Below are 24161 nucleotides of genomic sequence, written 5' to 3'. Positions count from 1 at the left end.
GGTGGATAATAAGAGGTCAGCCATGGCTATTCCATCTGACTACTGCTGTTCATGTTGATTTCAGAGTACAGTTGAACCAGGAAACTGGTCATGAAGTCAGCTCCTGAAGGGAGCAGAGGATGCCTTTGTTCAGACCCCAGTGGAACAGGCCAGTCTGACTCTGGACTGTCCCGGGCATTTGAAGAACACCAGCGTACCTACCTTCTCACAGCCTGCATATGTCAGTTTAAAAAAAAATGGGTCTTTCAAGGTGTTCGTAATTTGAGGCAGGAGCGGCAGCAATGTTGGACATGATGTGCTGGCTAGTTCTCTGTCAACTTGACACCAGCTAGACTCACCATAGAGGAGGGAGCCTCAATTGAGAAGATTCCTCCACAAGATCTGAACATAGATAAGCCTGTAGGACATTTTCTTTATTAGCGATTGATGGGGGCGGGCCCAGCCCATGACAGGTGGTGCTCCAGCCCATGACAGGTGGTGCTGTCCCTAGGCTGATGGTCTTGAGTTCTGTAAGAAAGCAGACTGAGCAAGCCATGAGAAGCAATCCAGTAAGCAGCACCCCTCCGTGGCTCCTGCCTGCGGGTTCCTGCCCTGCTTGGGTTCCTGTCCTGACTTCCTTCCGTGAGAACAGTGATGTGAAAGTGTGAGCCACAAAAACCCTTTCCTCCCCAGCTTGCCTTCATTATACGCAATAGCAGCCCTAACTAAGACACTGGCTGTACCATCTGCTTCATCCTGAAGCCTGTCGTCTAATTCTCTATGAAAGATTCGAATCTTTGTTCGTATATCAACCTAGTAGACAGAGAGCCATGAACTTACGAAAAGCAAACATGCTAAACTCAGTCTTAGTTTCTTTCCCTGTTGCCGCGTGTGATAAGTGTCCGAAACAAAAGCGACCTAAGGGAGAAAGGGTTTGTTCCGGTTCACAGCTCTGTGTAGAAGACCACCGTGGTTCATCCTCAGTCCCTCTGCAGCATCTGAGAGCCAGAATCCCTACTAATCATTTTAACTAGGGACACTGAATATAAACAACTATTAGCAACTGAGAGGAAACAAACTACTAGCTTTGAACTAGAGAATGCTGGCAAGGACAGAAATAGATGCAAGGAACATATCCTCTTTCTGGGGTAGAAGGATGGAGGCTCAAGTCATGGCATTGGAAGAATGAGGGCAGCTATGGCTGCTGCTCCACACTTGGGTCGCACAGCGCAGTGAGGACCACTTCTGTGGCCAGTTTCCAAGGGTCAAAGGAAATCTTCCACTCTGTCTGCATAAACATTGGAGCATAGGTACGCAGAGATGCCACGATGGTTTAGTTCTCTGAAGCTCCGGGATCTAGAATAATGTGGTTCAAGAAGTCAACGCTTGACAACCAGATTGCTTCTTGCTAGAAAACAGGTTTCTTGCAAAATCAAAAGCAAGCAGGAACTGTCAACACAGACACTGGGTCAACACAATATGAGGACAGTATCCAGGTGCAATTCCTGCAGAGGACAAAGTCTAATGAAATAGATGTGGGGATGATCAGGCCAAGCTCAACTTGCTCCCTGAGACCCCCACGTGTAGACTTCCTTGTGGCTTGGGCACTTCAAGAACACAGTCACTTCAAGTACCAGTGCAGGGGCTATGATATTGCAAGACTCAGTGGGACATTTTGCACCCTGGACTCTCATTAATTATTTAATGTATTTGTCTAAAAAAAAAGTATTGTGGTTTCCTCCATCATCCCTCAGCAATGTTACTTATCTTTGTTTGTTTTCTTGCAGGCTGGAGCCAACGTCCTTCTGCAAGATGTGAATGGGAACATCCCGTTAGATTATGCCGTCGAGGGGACCGAATCTAGTGCTATCCTGCTGGCCTACTTGGATGAGAACGGTAGCGCAAAGCTTCCTTTAAACAACTCCGCCGAGAGAAATACATTGGGAGAACTGTAAATGTGGATTATTCTTAGAAAAATGCTCGCATTGTTTCAGACTGCTGTCTCCCTTGAGGATGTAACATAAGGCGCTTTTCTGCCTTCCTTTATTGCTTGCCACTTTTGCAAACCGGCAGGCACCTGGAGGGGGACAGTGGAGGAAGCACCAAGCAGATGCCTGGGGTCCATAATTGGTGGGATGGGTTTGTAATTATGAACCCTCCTCCCTGGGGATGGGAAGGGAAGTGAACCATGCAATTGAATTCTGAGCTAATGAGAGCAAGGTCACCTTGAGTGTATCCTCCAGGGCCAGGTGATCCCCGCAGGAACTGTAAACCAGCTCAGTGAAGACAGGGCAGTGTGTGTACATCCCAGAATTCACAGTGGCACTTAGAAGCAAAAGCACCATGAAAAGAAAGCCCAGGATCAAAGAGAGGGCTGGCCCCAGGAACTGGGGCTGAGCCCCTGGCTATCACTCATAAGGGCATTAATGGCACAGCCCCAGCAGGAAGCAGTGAGTCAGCTCAGCGAGGGGTGAGTGGGAGCCACTGCAGCATCTGGTGATAAGGAAGGACAAATCCTGCCCCTCCTCTTCCTTGAAGATTAAATAGAAATAACAAGCTGGGCATTGTCGCCCCTTTGAGGATTTGCTGACCAGAGACAATGTTCTGGAATATGGGGCGCCCCTGGAAGCTGGGGATGCCCCTTTCTCTTCTTTGGAGAAGCACCTCATTGTCATCACGGTTAGCCTCCTCCAGCTCCTTTGTCTCGAGAGGTTTATTTTGAGGATGCACAGAATAATAATTAGTGCTTAGCAGCCCTGATTTTTAAATGATAACTAGTCTCATTAATTTAGAAAGCAAGGTAGGCGTGATTGCCCCCCAGCTGAAGGCCACCAAGGCAAGGCTAGGGCAGACGCAGGCTTGGGGGGAGGCGAGGAGAGTCTTGGACTACCCACTCAGAATCCATGGGGCACAGTATTCAGTAGCCCTCCCTCCAGACCCTCCAGTCCCATGCAGAGGGAGTCCCCTGCCGGCTTCAGGTCCCATGGGGTGACTCTCTGGAGAAAAGTTCATTCATTTTACCAGGAGCAAAACTTGAAGCAATTTAGATTTCCTAGTAGGCTTCAACGTGCTTCCCAGACAAGACGGAGTTCTGAGTTTGTATGAAAATGTGGGGGAGCCTGAGGTTCACAACTTTGTACTGCTGAAAAGTGGTCCAAGAACTCTACTTATGGTGACACGTTCTTGTCACCAACATAATAATTGTGACTAGATTAACTCAGCGAACTGGCCTGCGCTGGTTCGGTTCATCAGACGTGGGGACCCATCAACGTGTACATGTTGTGTGTGCAGCATTCTGTGTGTGCACGGCACCACAAGAGGGTGGTTTAATGACTCTCCTAACAATGGCTGCACAAAGGAGCAAGGGCAATATCAGTGGTCACATGAACACGTACGGGGAGTATTCACAGGATCCCACCCGTGAACTACAGGCAGTTAATGAGTCCTGGGAAGACAGTTAGCTTTGCCCATTGTTGGTTGTCCAGCAGAGTGGTCAGCCTTGAAACCACAGACACAAACAACAAAAGCATAGTCAACAGGTTGTGTGTGTGTGCGTGTATGGGTACACACACATATATATGTAACAGTAATACAATAGAGGCTATTAACTTGTGAATGGGAGGGATTTAAATGAGAGTAGCTGGAAGGAGGAAGAGGAAGAAAGGAGTTTTTAAATTTCAATATGTACCCCCCCCCCAATAAAAGGTGGTTTAAAAAAAGTAAACCATGGGCCCTGATGAGATGGTTCGGCGATGAAGGGCATGTGTTGCTCTTACAGAGGGCCTGAATTGGATTCCCGACACACATGTTGGCCCACAACCATTGCTAAATCTAGTCCCAGGGGTTCTGATGCTCTTTTCTGGCCTCTATGGACACTGTGTACATGTACATGTGTACATGGTGCACATACACACATGCAGGCAAATGCAAACCATTCTACACACATTTTAAAAAAAATGAGTTTTTAAGCCGAGTGGTGGTGGCGCACACCTTTAATCCCAGTACCCAGGAGGCAGAGGCAGGCAGATCTCTGTGAGTTGGAGGCCAGCCTGGTCTACAAAGTGAGTTCCAGGATGGGCTCCAAAAGCTACAGAAAAATCCTGTCTTGAAAAACTAAAACAAAAAAAATAAATAAATGGATGGATGAATTTTTAAAAATATAAAACACAGGCTAGGGTAGCTCAGTTAGTAGAATACGGGTGGGCTCAGGGCCCGGCACTAGGTAAGCTAAGTGTGGCTACGTGTGGCAGAGCACACCTGCCATCTCTCACTTGCCGGTGGTGGCAGGAGTCCTGGGGCATGTACCTTGGGGGCACATGAAGCCCTTTGTCTAAAATAAAATAAATTAGCAAATTAAACAAATAAGAAAATACAAAAAAATAAGTCAAATGAAACTCTAATAGCTGAAGGACTGGGCTGTCTCTCTCAGCCAGGGAATTCCTTCTAGAAGTTATCTCTCCCCCACCCCCGCTTGATCCCTCCTAAGGCCACCAAATAAACCTCATAATCTCCATCCGCAAATGTGTTAACATCACTAACAGGCTTCCACCCCACCCAGGCATTTCGTTTCATAGAAAAGCTTGGTTTTGCAAAATCAGTGTTTCCCATCATATGTAAAAAAAAAAAAAAAAAAAAAAAAAAAAAAAAAAAAAAAACCAAAGCAAAAGCAGCTCTCTTCATGTGGGAGGTAGATGAAAATATTGGAAAGGAGAAACCAGAACTAGTCCCTGGCTCTGCTTGGGAGAAAAGCTGTCATGGCTCTGGCTGTCACGACCAGTTTGTAAAATGCAGGTTTGCTGGAACAAACTCGATTTCATATCTCTCCAGCTTTTAATTCTGTTTTTCCACCTGTCAGTGCTGCTGCTGCTGCTGTTGCTGCCTGGCCCCTTCTGTGGGCCCCGCCCCCACCCTCCTGCACAGCTGCTGCTGCCCCTGTTCATCAGAATCCCTCCTGCTTCTTGGTGTCACCTCCACTGCCCCTAGTAAACACTGTCTAGCTCCATTTATTCCTGGCCCCCTCATTGGTGCACTGTGAGAGTTATCTGCTGGGACAAAATGGGCCGATGCCATCAGAAATTTCTAATCGGCCAGGGTAACATTTTGGCTCTCACTTGCCTCTCGTCACGATGCTATCTTTCGCAGGTGCTTGCAACCCTGGGGTGCTCTGGTCTCTGCAAAATCTTGTTTCAAATCCGATACTAATCACGCTGTCACATCAGGGCGCAGGGGGCAGAGGGGGCAGGAGGCCTGGTGAACAAGCTGATTACATAGAAAGTCTCTGCTGCAAGTTCTAATTGTGCCGTCACCACCGACTTATGCTGTAAACCTGGCCACAGCAATTAACCTCGGCTCAGTGCCTTCGGTTCCAGGGCTGTGAAATGAGACCTGCGCTGAGGCAGATTGAGCCTTTGATGAATACCTCATCTCCGCACAAGGCAAAACAGCTGGGCATGCAAGGAAAGCAATCAGTTCTAAAATGAGCCTCTGAGGGAAGGAGGAGCCCAGGGGAGAGAGAGCTCAAGGTGGCCAGGACAGAAAATAGGCATGAAAAATGTCTGCATTTGTGTGTGTGTGTGTGTGTGTGTGTGTGTGTGTGTGTGTGTGCACATGTGTGCATGTTATCTAGTTATCTACCCATTTATTTAGCTACCTATATCTCTATCCATACTTGCAAGTATATGTATTGATCCATCTATCCATTCACCTTCCTATCGAAGCATTCTTTCATTCAGTCACCTGTGTATACATGTGTGTATGTGTGTACATCTGCATACGTGGCTCTATCAACTGTCTATCCATCTATCTACCTATCATCCTATCTATCATCTATCTATCTATGTATCTCTCTATCTATCTATCTATCTATCTATCTCTCATCTATCATCTATCTATCATCTATCTATCTATCATCTATATCTATCTATCATCTATTTATCTATCATCTATCTATCTATCTATCATCTATCTATCATCTATTTATCTATCATCTATCTATCTATCTGTCTATCATCCTATCATCTATCTATCTATCTATCTATCTATCTATCTATCATCTATCTATCTGTCTATCCACTTATCTATCATCCTATCATCTATCATCATCCTCATTATCATCATCTATCATGTTTTTTCAGCATACTTCACCTGCTCTCCCTTCTCTTTCCCCTCCCCTCTTTCAGGAACTAGTTGCTTGTCTGCTTTGTTCCTCTGTCATCCGATGCTCAACTTCCTACCCACTGAGGATGCCCCCGTAGTATTTGCCCCTGGTTTCCTGAACTTTCTTTCCAGATCCATGTCTCTGTTCTTTGAACTCATCTTTCTGTGACCTTGCATGATGTGGCCACACTGGCAAAGTCTCCCCCTCAAGTGGCCTTTCCATGATTTCCTCCCTCCTATTGAAGCTTCCTCCTGTGATGCCTTAGGGAGCCACACGTGTTAACTGTGTCTGGGTTTTGTCCTTGAGAAGCATCCTTCTGGGACAGGGCAACATGGGTGCTGGATGAGCTCACCCTTGGCTTGCTCTCAGAATCACTGCTGTGGCCCAAGTGCCCTCTGACACCTTCAGTCCTGTGTGTTGGTTTCTTATACCTCTTGAGTTGGAGATCAGAGGGTTTGAAATAACTTGCCCCCTGTGAAAGACATGGCTCTTATTTACCATTACAATGAGGATATGAGCATCCGCATGTTATTTCATCCTTGCCAGTCCTTGTCGATTTGCCCCAAAGTCTATGGCACCTGCTTCCTTGACACCTCTAGACTCTGTCCATACCTTCACCAACCACACTGTTTAAACAGCGCCTTAGTTCAAACCCTGGACTTTGTGATATGTGTGAGTGCAGTAGCTTCCAAGCCTGGCCCAGGCTTGTCCCTTCCCCCTTCCTCCTTTAGATGACCTCCGACAGACTAAGCTCAGCACTATCTCGTACTTTTCTTTTGCTTAGCGAAGTTTACTCAAGGCCCTGTTCTGCCACTGGCTCAGAATCTCACACAGCACATTCCAGTCTGTATGAGACAGCTCCCTTTCGCCTGCTGTTCAGGTGCCAGGACAGGGCTAGGTGGGAACAACTGTCCCTCACAGTCTGACTGTGTTTATTTCTCTTTGCTGACATCACTGTGCGGGATTTGCCCGCCCAGCTCTGCAGCCTCCCTCAGTCTCTTGGGACACTTAAGGTGGAGACCCAGTGAGCTAACTTTCAGTTCTGTGAGTACAGAAAACACATGCTAAAGTCACGCGACATGTCAGTGAACTGCTTGCTTGCTGCTTCAGATTTATTGAGGACAAAATTATTTTTTATATTCACTCAAGTGAAGATGTAGAGACATAGCGGAATGAAAACAAGGGCATGCAGATTCCTCAGACTCTGAAGGTTGGTGTGTGATTATCTCACACACTTGCGAAAGAAGCAAGACCCTTCTTTCCCTGAGACCACTGCAGACGGGTTCGCAGAAGTGATGCTGATACACACATTAGGTGAGGGGCGGGGATGCCCGGAGATCACATGGGTTCACACGAGTAGGGCGGACAGAGGCGAAGCACTTGGAGCAGTGTGGAGAGGAGAGAGTGCGAAACGCGGGGAGCTCGGGGATTCTTCCAGGACCAGGTCAGCTGTAAGGCACACGGTGACACCACCCCCAGACCAGCCTCATACAAAGGAGGCCAAGTTTCCATGAGAACAGCAGGCCCTTCAGAGAGGCGGCTGAGCAACGTGAGACAGATGAAGACGGGCTTAAAGTACTGAGACAATCCCAGGGACTCCTGGTGTCCACCATCAGCAAGGACAGCCAAGCAATAACCTCGGTGACATATCACTTGCAAGTTTTGGTAACAGATTTTCCTTCATTCTTAAGTTTAAAGAAATACTGGATTCCTTCCAAATAATAGATCTAAAGAATCCTTAGGTTTATTCCTTCCAGAAGAAAATAAGAACATAAAATTCAACTTCTTTTAATAATAAAGAAAAGGGAATAGAGATTGCGTCCACTCTCCAACCCTGGCTGGTTTCTGGGTGGGGGAAGGGAGCTCTGCCGTCTTAGTTGGTATATTCTGAAGCAGTTACAGACACTTGATTGACAAGAAGAGATAGAGTTTCTGTTGTATTTGGCTTAGTAAAAAGAGACTTCTTCTTTCCTAAAATTATAACAAAATCTAGAAAAATCACACTTTAGTTGGCACCAGATTTGATTCAAAATTGAGTTCAAGAGAATATAACGTCAAGATATTCCCCTGTGGTCTCTTGGTAACAGGGACAAGAAATAGGCTGCTTGCCTTCCTGCACTGAATGTAGATGGCCTTTGACAAGAGGTAGCCTCCATGTGTTTCAATTTGCCGCTTGTCTTTGCTGTGTTCTTTGTTTATTATTTGATTTTAATTAGCTGTTTAAGAGCGTTTCCTGGAGACACACGCTTCAGCACACATAACCCCATGGTGGAACTGCACCAAGCCCTAGAACCTTTGGGGTCTCTATTGCTTCCTCTGTGAATCTCAGTGTGGATGTCCATGGAGCCTTTTCAAAACTTAAAACGCATGTCGAATTCTATAACCCTACAAATGGGAATGAAGTGGCAGCTTTCGTTGGTTCTCACAGACTTCAAATACTCCATTGCAAAAGGAAGCCTGGTGGTCCTCCCAGCATGATACTTGGTTATGCTGTAGAATACTATTTTAAAGTGTGTTGCTTTTGTTTATGCTCTGGAACACTTGTTTAATAGTGCAGAGATACGTTTGATTAAAATAAAATTCACCTGCAGTTATGAGGCTGGCTGACAGGAAGTAGTAGGGAGGAGCCAGGGGGAGAAGGGTTTTCAAGGAGAGGTGAGGTGAGACAGAAGGTCTTCTTGGGAGATGTGAGGTGATCTGCTTGCTATTTGGCCTCTCTGGGAAGCAGGATTCTACCTCAACCTTCGAATTTTGAGTTCTTTAGAGGGACAGAGATTTACATAAGTTTGCTTTGTAGCTTTGAAAGAGAGTTGGTGCTTGAGGGAAAAGAATTTCCTCAGACCACGGCGGCTCTTGCAGCTGGACCGCTGCTGGTAGTGGCGAATTACAGCTGCGGACTAGGAGAGCTGGAGCTTAAAAGGCAGCAACCAGTAAAAAAGAGCACGACATGCTTACATGGTGATCAGGTGAGGAGCGGCCAGGCTGCTTCTGGTCTGGGTTTCTGTTGACACAGCTCTGTGCTTCACCAGAGTTGGCTAACAACCAAAGCTGGCTTTCATCGGCTCTTCTGTGTGAACTGTGTGCTAATTCAGTACGGTAACTGGTAAAACAACATCTGTCAGCCAATTCCTTTAAATTCAGATGCCAAGGCAGAGGACAAGTTAGCCTGTCTACCTTGACACAAAGAGACATCTACATACATAGACGTAAAGCCTGATGATAGACTCTGGGAGCTCCTGTTCCTTTCCCTACCCAGGTTAAGAGGCAAGCCCGCGGGGAACAGATATGGGGAGCCCACCAAGAAAGGGTGTTGATGGAGGTTTCTGTCTCACCCAGTCCAGCAACCCTTCAGTCACAAAGGAACAAACAGAGGCTTATATTAATTATAAACTGTTTGGCTTCTTATTCAGGCTACCTCTTACAACTTAAACCATAATTGTCTACGTTTAGCCATGTGACTTGGTACCGTTTCTCGGTATAGCGTTCTCATCTTGCTTCCTCTACGTCTGACTGGTGACTGCGTCTCTGCCTTTCGTCTTCCCAGAATTCTCCTGTTCTGGCTGTCCTGTCTATACTTAAACTGCCTGGCTACTGGCCAATCAGCGCTTTATTAAAACAATATGAGTGACAAATCTTTACAGTGTACAAGAGCATTATCCCACAGCAAAAGGGGATGTGTAAATGGTCTTGCTTATTGTATACTTCTAGATAATGTGCTTGCCCTGGCCTCTGCCCCGGGACACGCCTTAAAACTGTGAACTGTAACCTCGGTCCCTTGGCATTGTTGGTATTCAAGTGGCTGAGGACGCTGAAGCTACATGGCTCTCTCAAAGATGGCCTAAGAAAGTAACTCTCCTGCTGGTCATGTCAGGAGCATCGTTTGGATCCATCGTAGGATGCTTTCCTTTGATGTTTGCAGTAAGGACGCAACCAGACATAGAATATGCTCATGACAAGGGATAGTTCACAGCTGGCACTTATGAGTAGGAACTGTCTTCCTAACATCATCACCAACACCATCATCGTTGTCATGGTTGCCTCCATCGCCATCATCCCTGCCATCAGCATCACTATTGTCACCACCATTATCACAGCCATCATTACCACCGCACCCTCTGTACCATCACCGTGACCGTCATTGCTTCTTCACCTTTATTTGGAAACCGGAAGAGGAATGATAGCCTCTCCTCTTTGGAGTCTTACTGTTCAGATGGCTGAGGATTAGGAAGCCCAGATACCTGTCTCAAAATTGAACTAGAAAGTGAATACATCCCACGCTGAAATATCAGAAGCATCAATCACCTCAGTAAAGGGCTGTGTCTGGCAAGCAGTGGTAGGAACAAGGACTCCGTAAGTGAGAAGAAGAGCAACCTTAGAACTATGCTCCTCTGGAATCTCAGGAAATAAACGCTGATAACAGTTGTGAGCTGAAGTAAGGGGACCTGCGCCTCTGATGCATGAGCCAACACCGTCTGTCAACAATGCTGGTGTCTCAGTCAGTGTTGGGTGTCTGTCCTGACCCAAATAGTCCTGACCTGTTGAGCTGGAGCAACCTTTTAAACTCTTATCCCGAAATAACTTTACATATATGGGAAGGGGTCAGCGTCCCAGTAAAGAGTCCCTAGTGCTGTTTGTCAGATTTGTCAGAACTCTTGAGTTCACATGCATAGGGTGCTGCCGGGAGTCCCAGACTTTGTTCCTAGGCCGCTGGTTGCTTTGGAGAAGTAACTTTGCTTGTCCAGAACACCACACTTTGTTTATGAGCAAGTATTTCTGTGAGAAAAATCTAAGCAAACAAAAATCATGACTTAGTCTCTTCTTCCAATTTAATTAATTTAAGTGTTTAAAGATACTTTTGACTAGAGTATATGACCAGTTTATACCAGTATAATACGTATATTAGTCTAGTGACTTAGATATTCCTGAACAGGCTGCCATGTACAAACAGCCTATCATGTTGGGGAAAATGACACGAGGAGACTTAATTTTTACCAGGCAGGCTATACTTATATAATTATTACAATAGGAAGCATTCAGAGAGATACGAGCCTTGAGTACAGAAGAGAGCTGAAAGGGGAAGAGGGCTCCGGAAGGAGTGTGTTGAAAGACAACCTTGTCCTGAGGCCCAGCCGCTGCCGAGGAGCTAACAGGTCTTCTTCTCCCAGGAGTGGACCTCGACTCGCTGCGCCAGATAAAGCTCCAGAGGCCCATGCGCATGCTGACAGAGGTCAGACACTTCTTGTCTTCCGGAGGGGATGTCAACGAGAAGAATGAAGATGGAGTGACCTTGGTAAGCACATTCATTTGTCTCAGAAATCACTTACACAGGGAACTGAAGTTGGTTATAGAACATGTAATTAGATACAGTTTACTGTTCAAGGGGTGTTTATCATAAAACATCACACATGCACTCTTTGATGATACCTTGGAAAACACAAATAAGTGAGAAGAAAATACAAAATATTTATACCATGGCCCAGAGAATGAGGGCCTGTGCATGCGTGTGGACCTGTTTTCTTCAACCATTCCTACATATGCCAGTCTTACAGGTTTTAAACAGATTTTATGTGCTATTTTGTCAATGTGTCTTTTGAGATGGAACTTTGAAAAAGACTTTCATTTTGGTTCTACATGAAGCAAGCCATGGGTTACTTTTTTAATTAATTCACTTTATAAGCTCAATAAAAGACCTGTCATTAGATTTTATTGGAATCAGAAACAATGCAGTAACTTATCCATAAAGTGACTATGGGACTGAAGAGGTGGCTCAGCGTGGAGGGGTACTTGTTACTTTTGAGAGAACTGGCATTCAGTTCCCAGTGCCTACTTGCTAGCCATTAAAATATCATTTTGTTTTATTGATGGGGGAGAGTTTAGAGGGAGTCACAAGATCTCAGGTCACCCTACCTATGTGATGAGGAGACATCAGACAGATAGAAATGGTAGCCACCCAAAAGGGGTTGGAGCAAGGAAGGTGCGATTAGCTGGGGGCAGCGTGGGGCTCTTGGCCATCTCAGAGGAGACGCTGGGTAGTTTGAGTATTGGAATATGGACCCTGAAATCAGAAAAGGAACTTTTGAACATGGATAGCAGTGACAGTGTTGACCCTGGTGAGGTCGTCACAAGGAGACAGGGTTTGAGACAGAGCCACAGAGGTGAGGGAGATCCCAGTCCAGGAAGGCGAGCAGACAGTGCGGCTGGAGGAGATAGAGGAAGAGAAAAGGAGGTGGCGGCTGAGAGCAGGCTGTGAGACGACTGCTGGGCTTAGTTATCTTGAGTGTGGTTTTCTGAAAGACAGCTGGTGGGCCGAAGGCGGACTGGGGTGGGATGGCCAATTAGCGATCCCCTTGCTGCCCTGAGTAGACAAATAGCCACACAATAGAAAAAGCCTGGATACAATGCACTAGGCAGCAGTGCAATTCTGTTTTTGAAAAATCACTGTATAGGCTCCTGCTCCAAGCCCGTTCAGACCCAGAGAGCACTCTGATGGAAGACTGCGTGCAAACCTGTGTACAGCAATCATTTTAATCCCTTCGCTGTTGATGTTCTTTGTGATTTTGCTTTTTATTGAACAGAGAGCATGAAAGGTGTAAATGATTTTCTATAATAACTCAATCTCTTGGGAGCTATCCGTGAGGTGGCAGCGACAGACAAAAGTCTAGGAAACTGTCAAAAAATCATGGCCACTAACAGGGGTCTGTTCAGAGTGATTCCTGAGTCTGACTGGGATCTTGGTTTGTTGATGCCTGTCCTTGCTGTGGCTATGAGGTGTGTGGTGCTTTTGTATCTATTGTTAGACATCACTATAAGAAAACGCCTTTGTCTACAGATTGATTTCTTATATTGAATTAATTGGAATGCCAGTTGTGGTTCAAAATGAGGCGTAATTTCTCGCGGTTACATGGCTGTGTGCAGACGATGAAACTTTGGACCAAACATCCAGTTGCAGTGAGCTAGCACAGAGAGCGGGTTCTGTGCCGTTTTTCCCTCCCTTGTAAGAATGTTGAACAGAATAGCCAAATATGTTCTTTAGAAATGTCTGTTAATTTAGATAATTATTCTTTATAAAAATTGGATAATACTTCAGAAAAGAGTGTACTTTTTAAAGAAATGTTTTTTTTAATGTGTGTGTGTGTGTGTGTGTGTGTGTGTGTGTGTGTGTGTGTGTGTTTATGTGCACGGTGTGCATACAGGGGCCTGTGGAGGCAGCAGAGGGCATCAGATCCCCTGGATCAAGAGTTACAGGCAGGTGAGAGCAGGGTGGGTGCTGGAAACCAAACCCAAGCCCTCTGCAAGAGCAGAAAACCCACTAATGTGCTAAGCATCTCTCCAGGCCTCACACATTTGTAAACGCTGTGTTCTATAGAATATTAAAAAACAAATTTTATGGTTTGAGTGCATAAATTTTTCTTGAAAATCTCACTGTAATCATTAGCCATATAGTTCTAAGACTCAGATTCTTTCTCTGTTCTTGTTGGTGTTTGTTTTGCTGATTGTCACTGGTTTGTGACATTTTACTTTTTAATTGAAAATAGATTTTTTCATACAATATATTATGATTATGGTTCTCCTCCCTGAGCTCCTCCCAGGTCGTCCCCACTTTCTACCCACCCAAACCCACACCATTTCTCTCTCAGTCTCTCTCTCATTAGAATACAAAGAAGCATCCAAAATGATATTATTATTTTATTGATAATATAATATAAAAGCAAATCAGGATATGACAAAGCAAGCCTACAGTTTTTAAAAGCCAATGAAAAAGCACTATATTTTTAGACAGAGATTTGATATCACATTTGGCTACTGAGATATGCGCACTTCCTTGATTGGGCAATAAATATTTAGAGATGCAAATGGCATGCACTTTTATTTTGCCTCCCTTTCTATCTTTGTGAAGAGGCTGAAGGTCAACACCAGTTTCCAATTTGTTCACTTTTGAGTTACACTAATACTTTACATATAACCTCAGTTTAGTGGTTAGAACGCCTGGTCCTGTGAGGTGGTGAAAACTCCTCCATCAAGCCAGCACCTATGGATTAATTTCTGCCACGATCACTTTGACAACCGCCTGGTGTCACCCATGGGCCCCTTTCCAGGATCATATAAGACAAACAGCTTGCATAATTACAAAGAAATCCAATTATGAGGTATAAGGATAGAACGCTGTTGATAGAGAGTCACCGAGCATGCACAGCACCCTGGGTTCTGACCTAGCACTGCATAAGCTGGACCCAGTGGTGCACACGGAAGGAAGAGCAGGATTTCAGATTCCTTGACTACACAGCAAGTTCAAGGTCAGCCGAGGTGAACAAGACTTGATTTCGTGAAAACAAAAAAAAAAAAAAAAACAGCAAAATACCTCATGTTGAAAAAGTTCTGAAATCGGTGTGTATATGCTCTTCCATGCTCCTCCCCCCTCACACACACACACACACAGTCTCACACATTAACACACACACACTTTCACACACACATACACACACTCTACTCTCAAACATACACACACATACACACTCATATCTCAGTCGCTGAGGAAGTAAAACCCTTTGTTCATCTCATTGTGTAGATGTGGAGGAATTGAGATTCCCAGTAGAACACCTGTACTGAACCCTCAGGCTGCTAAATGAATGAGTCAACTTCTCAAGGATTAATCTTCCATGGACTGTTAGCACTGCACTCGTGAAAATGTGTCAGCCTTACGTGGCATGCTCATTTAGAGTGGCAGGGCTCACAGACCCTCAAGCAGACCAAATCAGTGGGGAAAGTCTTTCGGTTGTACACGGATGTGATGTGAGCCAGTATCGGGGTGGCCCGGGAGTGATGCCTATTCTCAGACAAGCAGAGTTGCAGCAACAGACGCTCTGATACCCTGATGGGACGAGAAGACACCAGAGGGAGTGTAGAGTGTGGTGTTCTAGAAAGGGAATCTCCAGGGACGGTGTCACTTCTGTGTTTCCTTTAGTTTTGCTGTTGTTGGTTGAGCCAACTGGGGGAGCCTCGGAGGTTTGAAAGGACAGAATTCCAATGCAGTCTGCGTGGCCTTGGTGACAGGGCTTACAGATTCTACATTGCTCTAAACATCCATGCCACCTTCTTAAAGCTCCTCTCTAAGCCCCCAGAGGTAGCCTTGGCCAGAGGTCTACCTTGTGACTCAATCGTTTTCATTGTAACTTAGGTAGCACCAGAAATGGATCCACCTGATCCCTGCAGTGGCTGTGTTAGCCCTGGGTTCTGGGCTTCCGGCCCTTTCCATGACTGGGACCAAAGCCTATTGGAGCTACCAGCTTAGGGTGCTTTTGCTGTACCCCATCTATACCCCTCTGGGCTTCTGGTTACTTCTGACTCAAACAGAGGCTGAAGTATACACAGGTGTGTACAGGTGGTTAGCTTGATCTACAATCATGTTGACCAGCTCACACGACTCTTGAACCTTTTTATCTTCCTTGCACATCGCACCTCCTATTACTAAATTATACCTAGGACAGACAGTTTCCCTAAGACAGACAATGAAAGTTCAACAGCTCAGCAGCCCCCAGAATATCTGCAGCACACTTCTTGTGTCTGCGTTTGCCTTTGGTCACCCTGCTCAGCACCAAGGAGAGTCCTTGAAGGTGGGAGCTAGTCAACACATCTTGGACAGGTGGGCAGGAGGCGTCCACCGTGGGGTTGGTGGGTGTGCACTTCCAGCAGCTCTGCTGACTGTGGAAGAGCTGAGGAAGGAGAGGGAGTTACCTGGGAAAGTGCACAGAGTAAGCCAGAAGAGAAACCGTGAAAAGTGTGCTTCTTCATAGCATTTCCTTCAAAATGTACTAATGACGACTTACACAAAGTAACAAAATTATGCACCTGTGTTTTTCTCTATTTTATACTGTCATGTTTCAGATGCAATGCTTAATTAAGTAGCTCTGTCTAAACTATTGAATAAATAGTGTTGGTGAGACTACTTCTTTTACAAAGGTAGAATAACAGACATGCCCATGTTTCAGCTGCACATGGCCTGCGCTAGTGGCTACAAGGAGGTAGTGGTGCTTATCCTGGAACATGGTGGGGACCTCAATCGAGTGGATGACGGGTACTGGACGCCCCTGCATTTAGCAGCCAAATATGGCCAGGTAATGTGGTTTCCCAAATCCTTTCTGAAATATTGTTAGCAATTTTTTTTAAAAAAAAAACTTCATATTTAATTTTGATTCGCTTTTAATTTATATGCTAATCATTATATAATTTGATTCCTAGAGGTATCACCCTACTATACAAACAATTTAATAAGGAAAAATATTTGCTTTCCCAAGGGTACACGAAATTTCACCCTCCTTTGAGCCTGTCATCACAGCTGAACTCGATGGAGAAGCACTTAGAGTAGGGTTAATGCCATTTTCATACTGCAGTGTGGTGAGCCAATTATGCAAGTCTCTTAGAGTTCAGTTTGTTTTTACAGTTAGTAAATCTAAAGTCAAATTACATTTTTATGTCCCATTTCACTCTGCGAACTATTCTTCATTTTAATGAATAAATGATGTTGGATTAACGACATTACACAAGAAAAGCACCTTCGATGATGAAAAAAATGTTTTGGTTAAGATTTTAGAGGAGTCGGTCCATAGCTGCTTGGGTCTACACACTTGGAATATAGTGGAGTGAGAAGTGTTTGACACCGGTACATTGACACTGTATGTGGTTTAACCACCTATTTCAACTCCATAAGCAAACTGAAGAAATATTGGAAAATGCTAATCTCTGACTTAAAATTTAGGTCCAACCAAAAAGAATGGGAAAATGGATAAAACCGAATTTTTATCTTCTCAAGTTGGTATGCCAGTTTGTGACATTTTAGCAGAGAGATGTATTTCCAGATTTGCCTCCTTCCAGGAGTGGCTCCGGAACACATTGTTGGCAGTGAATTGATCATTTCCCCAGGAAAGGCTGAGCATTCATTTTCTAAGGAAGCGCACCAGCCTGGAAGCCGGCTGCTGTCCTTAGGAGTAACAACACTTCCCACCCAGGATGTCCCAGCTTGCTGCTGCACTAGACATGCGGTCTTGACATGGCAGTGGGGACCTGACACCCCATGATCAGACAGACTCTCAGGTGCTAATGTCTGAGGCGACAGGCTTCCGATGCTGGCCGCTCTACAGACCTCCTAGCCCCTTTGCTCACAGGCTTGCTTCCTTGGTGGCAATGGGCATGAAGAGCATGTCAGCAGAGCTTTCGAAGAAATGAACTTTCTTCTTCAATAGATGTTGAAGAGGAAAAAAATGCTCTTGTCTGAAACCCCTTTCCTGAGCAATGTGTTTCTTTTACTGCTGGGAGAGCAGATGCTTTGAAATATTTTACCGAGCTGCCTTGCTCAATTGCTCGTTGGTTTCTAAGACATTCAGTTTTACTCCAAACTATTTTAAAGTCAGCAATTCAGCTTAAATCTCTTTGCACAGAAAACTTATTTTTCCACGTTATCGCTAGTAAGACATTAACCACATAGAATTTTCATTCTAGAACCAGATGTTCACTGTTACTTCACACATGTGTATAATGTATTTTGATTGCATTCATTGATCCCTTCTCTCCTCTCGCCCTCCTTTCTGCTTTCATTAGGGTTGCTCAGTATTGATTAAGGAATGCATGTTAATTTGTTACTTACAGGAGAATGGGTGGGGCTTCTCTACCGGGGCTCCGGAACCTATCAGTGAATACATTACTGATGACAATGTTCCTCCCCCGCATTGTGGCAATGACTAACTGCCAGTAGCTCCTCATGGAGGAGGAGGTCTCTAGCGTTAGTGAGATGTTGTCACCACTCCTGTCAGATTCCCGTATAAATCATTCCAGAGTTACATTTTATGCTCCCTCGTGATTTAACTGAGCTCACGGAAGATTGAAATTATAAACAGTGATTCAAGACATGCTTGTTCTAGGCAGGAGTCAGCTGAGAGTTCACTCGTTGCCTGCTACTCTAGGCTGACGATGAACTGTACCCCCACCAGCTGTGCACTGAGGCTGGGGGCACTAATGGGAGGTTCTGGAACCTTTAGAATATGATTTCTAGTTAGAGGAAATAGGTCATGAGAGATTGGGGAGAGAAAGAAGAAAGTGCTCCCTTTCAGCATTTATCAGAGAAGCTTCTTCCGGTGTCCTGTCTGCCACGTGTTCCCAGTGGAGCATGATGTTCTGCCCTAGCACATGGAGCACAGCCACCACAGGCTGAAACTCAGACACAGCGAGCCAGGGAAATCCTGCCTGCTCCAAGTTTCTTTACTCAGATGTTGGTTACAGGGACACACACACACACAAAACCACTAAGACCGCAAGTTGGTACCAAGAGTGGGGTGATTGCCACAATCACCCCAACAACATAGTGTGAGGCCCTCAAACCCTTGGGACTACTTTGGGATAGAAGTCTAGAAAACTAGACTAGAGAAATATTAAAAGACAAGCATTTCATGTGAGATTCTGGTGTGTGCTCAGAGGACCAGAATGCCACGAGAAATGTGGACAGTATAGACTGGGGCTCATCTATGTTCTGGCTAAGAATTTAGAAACATTGAGTAAGGTTGAATTTAAGGTGTAATTATGCTTTAATTTAACTCAGGAAAAGGCAGACGTGGTATAGTCTTTTGTGGTTTCACATGCCCAAGAAATAAATGAATCTTAGTAAATCCTGACAACTTGGATGATCCTAGTATGTACAGGGAAACAAGGAGAAGGGTAGACACTCAGACAACAGGATTTCATTTCAGAAATGACTGTGCAATGTGGGCCTAGGAAGGCTGTTGACTGTATTCGATAAGCATATAAAGGAGGGTAATGACAAAGACATATAAGCCCATGACAGTGGTCAGTGCTGGGCAAGGTGGGTCAGGTTAGAGAAATGCACAAAGATACACTTAATGACATTCTTTTAAACATTCGCTGGGCCAGCTAGATGGCTCAGTGGGTAAAATGCTTTCCCTGCAGGCCTGATGACCTGAATTTGTTTCCTAAAACTCATGTGGAAAGAGATAACTGGCTCCCAAATGTTGTCCTCTCTCTCTCTCTCTCTCTCTCTCTCTCTCTCTCTCTCTTTCTCTCTCTCTCTCTCTCTCTCTCTCACACACACACACACATACACAAACACATCACTAATAATAAATAAAAGTGGAGAAAAACAGCTTTGCTTTAATGAATGCCTTTTTAGTGTTATATAGGTCCATAAATACTTTTTCACATATTTTATATATTTTCTCTTGCATTTATTAATCACTCACTAGTAGTTGTGGCACTAGGAACTGAGCCTATCCCAACTATGCTAAGCAAGTGCTCCAGCACTGAGCCACATCCCTGCCTCTGACTCTTCTGTCTTATGTACGTAGGGTGTTTCCCTGTCTGTGCACTACAACTGTTGGTTTGTAATGCCACGTGCAGCGTGATGACTGATGTGGTGCCAATGGGCCAACGTATGGCTGGTTGGCTAAAGCGAATAAGGAACTGGAACCAAACAGCCAATCATAAGTGATCTCTCAACAGAGCATCATCAAAGGGACTGTATATGTATCAAATGTCCTATTCAGACCCTCAGAAGTTCAACCCCACTTGCTAAATATTTAAATTCCGAAGTAGTTTGATTGCATGTGTATTCAGAGAAGGACCTGGGAAACGCCATAAAGAATATTATCTCAGTTTCCTGCCATGTCAGGTGCCTTGAAAGAGCAGCAACCATGGACCCTGGGTGATTCCTGATCAGTTGATGCCTTGGGTATTTACTGATGATCTTCAGTGCACTAGATATATGTTGATGGTCCACAGCAACCTGGATATTTAGTGATGGTCCTTAGCCCGGGGTATTTGCTGATGGGAGCATCCTTGGTATTTGCTAATGTGTTCTCAGTATCCTGTGTACTTACTGGTGGGTCCTGCATGGCAGTTCTAATTAAAATTGTCTTTCTGCTGCAGACAGCCCTGGTGAAACTCCTTCTGTCACACCAGGCAAACCCCCACCTTGTGAACTGCAATGGGGAGAAGCCGTCAGGTGAGTTGCAGCGTGCTAGGAGCGTCTTTGTCTTTTGACATGGACACTGTTCATCCATCACTGGGGCAGCATGAAATAAGAGTGGACATTTAGACACCCACAGCTTCAGCAGGGTTCACCTCCTCTGTGTTGTGGGAGGGTGATAGCAGTAGGCGAAGCCGGGCTGCCACCACCTTCCTTTTCCATAACTTTTACCCTTTGAACCCCACACACAGATCACCCCCTGTCACTCCAAAATCTATTTGATTGTTGTTTAACTTGTTACTTTATTGCTAGCTATTCACTTATTCCAATACTTATTACAGTAATGATTTTGTCTGTGACTATTTAGACTTAAACAAAAATCAATAGCCTGATGCTCACTTTGATTCACAAACTCTTGACTTGTTATTTCAGAAGTGTGAACACTTCTGAAGATTTCTATAATCCCTATTGTCACTAATACGTTCCTACATCTAACACTCTTAGTTTTGTAGTTTTTAAAATTCAACTACTGCTAATAGTTAATTTTATTATTACTGATAATTGTACCATATTCATGGGAGAATTCAAAATAACAGAGAAATGTCCAGCATCAGAAAAATATAAGAAAGTTTAGTGGTAAAAAATTATCTTTAAAACAAAATTAATGTTTTTTTTTTCCTTTTAACTGGGCCCTTTCAAAATTAAACACCCTTCACATTTCCATTATCCTTCTAATCACTTCTAGGAGTGAGTGTAAACTGGGGTGAGGGACTTACTCTCTTGCATATTTTATTGGCGTTAAATCCCATTGCTTGTTGTTGATTGCTCTGTTGCATCTGCTAAAATAAACCAAAGGTCTAACAACATGAGGGTGCGTTGCTTGATAGCCTTCAACTTTAGGGTTAAGCTAATGTTGATGAGGGTCTAATCATCTTAGCATGAACTGAAACTGGTTTTAGTTAATTTATGTCTTTAAACCTAATCACAAGAACTAAAAGGATAGCAGGTGTATAGTGTCAACTTGTAACCCCAGCGCTGGAGGCTGAAACTTGGGACAGCTGTGAGCCTAGGGCCAACCTGGGCCATGCGTTGAATACACAGCGAGACCCTGTCTTCAAGAAAATCAAATAAAACGAAACAATAACAAAAAAATGAAAAGACAAAAAAGTGTAACTTTTTTTGGTTTTGTGTCTTGTCTGTTGGTCCTATCAGGAGATTTCATGACCAAATGCCCACTCTCAGCATCTTCATCAGATAAAGGAGATGAGACTGAGCCTTGGCCTCAGGGCTGCCCATCCTATTTTTCTCATTGTAGGTCTAGTGTCATGTGTTACACAACCAGTTCCCAATGGCAGTAGGTTCTCAAAGGCCCAATGAGTGATCCTACTTCTGGCCTAGCTCTAACCCCAGCCCCTTCCATGCAGTCAGAAAGACTCAGATTGCCTTCTCCATGTGGTCCACGCAAAGTCTGCTGTCTCCCCAGTTCCTTGTTTATAGAATCTTTGCAATGAGACACAGCACTGGGCTCGCTGTAGACTCTCAATAAATGTGTGTTCATTAAATAAAGGTGTCCTTTACTTAATGCGCTTGACCCATCTGGAAAAAGAATCAGCCAGGTAAATACAATGCCACATAGAAGACGCCAATGGGGCACTCTTGTGGTGGCTGTGAAAACCACTGTGAATGCCATGTTAAATTCTTTGTGTTTTCCCATGGCATGAATTTGGGAGAGGCACAGTAAACAATGGCCATGGTAGTCTGTAGTTTAGTTTATAGGTACACTAAAAATGCAGTTTCTGAAAGAGGCGGCCAAAGTCTCTTCTCCCTTCCCACACCTACTCTTCCATCCTAGGCCAGTCATGACAGAATACTGTCAGTCACATCATCCCCTATTGTCTAAGTCCCTTTGATAAGCCCATAAAGCCACATGCCTCCAATGTATAGACAAAGATGGCCACCAGGCTTGGTGAGGATGGAGGAGCGGCTGCCTCTGCTGGGCTCTCAGCTGGTGTGACTGCAAACCCTTTTCCGAGATCAACCAGGTCTCACTGTCAGTTATTGCTGCTTATACATTTGAAGGATGGATATCTGTACTGCAGCCAAGGGTATTGAGGGGACACTGGCTGAAGACCCACCATGATCTACACTTCCAACAAAACCCAAAAAGGTCATGACAAGCTGCTGGAAGCACAGGGGGTAGCTAGAGTTTATCTCCACTCCCAGTGGAGTGTGCACACATATCCTTTCGAGATCAGCTTTCCTGGGACTTTTCATTTATCCATCACCATCCTCTGTATAGTCTCTTTATATTTAATAATTTCATGTGTAATTAAATGCATCCCTAACAGGTGACAGGACAGTCTTTAATAATATCAGGGCTGGGGTTTTTTTCAACCCTAAACGTTTGCTGTCTCTTGATCAACTTGGTGTGTTGTTTGGCCCATCCCTCCCCCCCCCCCCCCAGTTCATGCACTTCTGCATTACTGAGTGTTGGAGGAGGTCGCTTGTTGGTTCCTGGCTGCTCAGCCCTGAAATGATCACACAGAAACTGTATTAATTAAATCACTGCTTGGCCCATTAGCTCTAACTTCTTATTGGCTAACTCTTACCTCTTAATTTAACCCATTTCTAGTAATCTGTGTATCACCACATGGCTGTGGCTTATCAGTATGATTCCAACCTGTGTCTGTCTCTGGCAGTGCTACATGGTGTCTCCCTTGCTCCTGCCTTTTTTCTCCCAGCATTCAGTTTAGTTTTCCTCACCAACCTAACTTCTGCCCTGCTATAGGTCCAAAGCAGTTTCTTTATTCATTAATGGTATTCACAGCATACAGAGGGAAATCCCACATCAACTGAGAGGAAATTCTGCTCTGTTCCCCACTGCCTGTGTCTGACATCCTTACCATGTCTGTAGATGTCACGGCCCATGTCTGAGGTCCTCACCGTGTCTCTAGATGTCACTGCCCATGCCTGACATGCTCACTCTGTCTTGTAGATGTTGCTGCCTCTGAGTTTATTGAGGAAATGTTGCTTAAAGCTGAAATTGCCTGGGAAGAAAAGATGAAAGACTCTCCATCTGTCCCTAGCTTAGTAAAGGAGGAGCTGTATGATGAGATCCTTCACGACCTCCCACATCTCTCCAATAAGCTGTAAGTGCTTTCATCCCATTGGGTTGCAGTAGCTGGACGGTCCTCTGGAGGCCAGCTGCTTCCGCCTCTCCTCTCTACTCCCCCACCATTGCATAGACAGAAGTGTCTGGCTCTCAACCCAGAGTGTTGTAAATATTACAGCTCTTTGTCAGCACATTTACCCAAAAAAGAGTCAATTGCCAACGATGAGTTCAGCATTACTAAAGAAATTGGTGGCCTCAGAAGACATAACTGGAAGACTGAGCTGTTATATGCCAGTCTGACAGCAAAGATGGTGTACTAATCATTCTTCTAGATTTCAGCTAAACTTAATGTAAGCTTTCCAGTGATTATAATGGTTGACTGTCCTGAAGTAGCAAATGCAAATATACCTTATTTTTCTCCTAAACATAAATGCAATAAACCCACACTATCAAAAAAAAAAAAAAAAAGTTGGGTGTGGCAGAGTGAAAATTGCCATTGCATTCAAGGTCTGAAAAATTAATAAAACAGTGTGTCTGATAAGAGGCAGCTCACTCTAATTAGTTTACTGGGGGACAAGTGTCCTTTGGACTCATAATGTGATCACCATTTTCTCTTTGAATGCTTTGGTTCTCAGCAACATACAAGCAGGCATGAAGGACCCTGGATAGAGAAATCAGAAAGCATGCTAACAGTCACCATGCCTGGAAAGAGAGGCCAATGGAATGGACTTCCCATGGACAAAGGGTTTCCCGAGAGGATGGAAGTGTACTGACAGTCAAGACTGGTGGCTGTGACAGTAACCGATTCAGTCCGCCTTAGCGTCGTGTTATGCCTTTCAAATATATGGACAGCAAATCATAAACAAGGTTGGGGCGTCAGCAGCCCATCAGGATGGAGGAAGGGATCATGGGGCCCTGAATAATTAACAACTCATGGAATACGGAGG

General features: G+C 44.7%; 1 protein-coding gene across 1 annotated transcript in view; it reads left to right on the top strand.

The window, feature by feature from the left end:
* Myo16 (myosin XVI) overlaps window positions 1-24161 on the top strand; it is a 351974-nt gene that overhangs the window by 79159 nt on the left and 248654 nt on the right. The window contains exons 5-9 of the mRNA XM_038326520.1: window positions 1767-1875; window positions 11302-11426; window positions 16123-16248; window positions 20063-20138; window positions 23098-23251. Of these exons, the coding sequence (XP_038182448.1) occupies window positions 1767-1875; window positions 11302-11426; window positions 16123-16248; window positions 20063-20138; window positions 23098-23251 (590 nt within the window). The remainder of the gene's footprint in view (window positions 1-1766; window positions 1876-11301; window positions 11427-16122; window positions 16249-20062; window positions 20139-23097; window positions 23252-24161) is intronic.

Source organism: Arvicola amphibius, chromosome 4 (genome assembly GCF_903992535.2).
Source record: "Arvicola amphibius chromosome 4, mArvAmp1.2, whole genome shotgun sequence".
Classification (NCBI taxonomy): domain Eukaryota; kingdom Metazoa; phylum Chordata; class Mammalia; order Rodentia; family Cricetidae; genus Arvicola; species Arvicola amphibius.
This window is presented reverse-complemented; position numbering and strand designations above follow the sequence as displayed.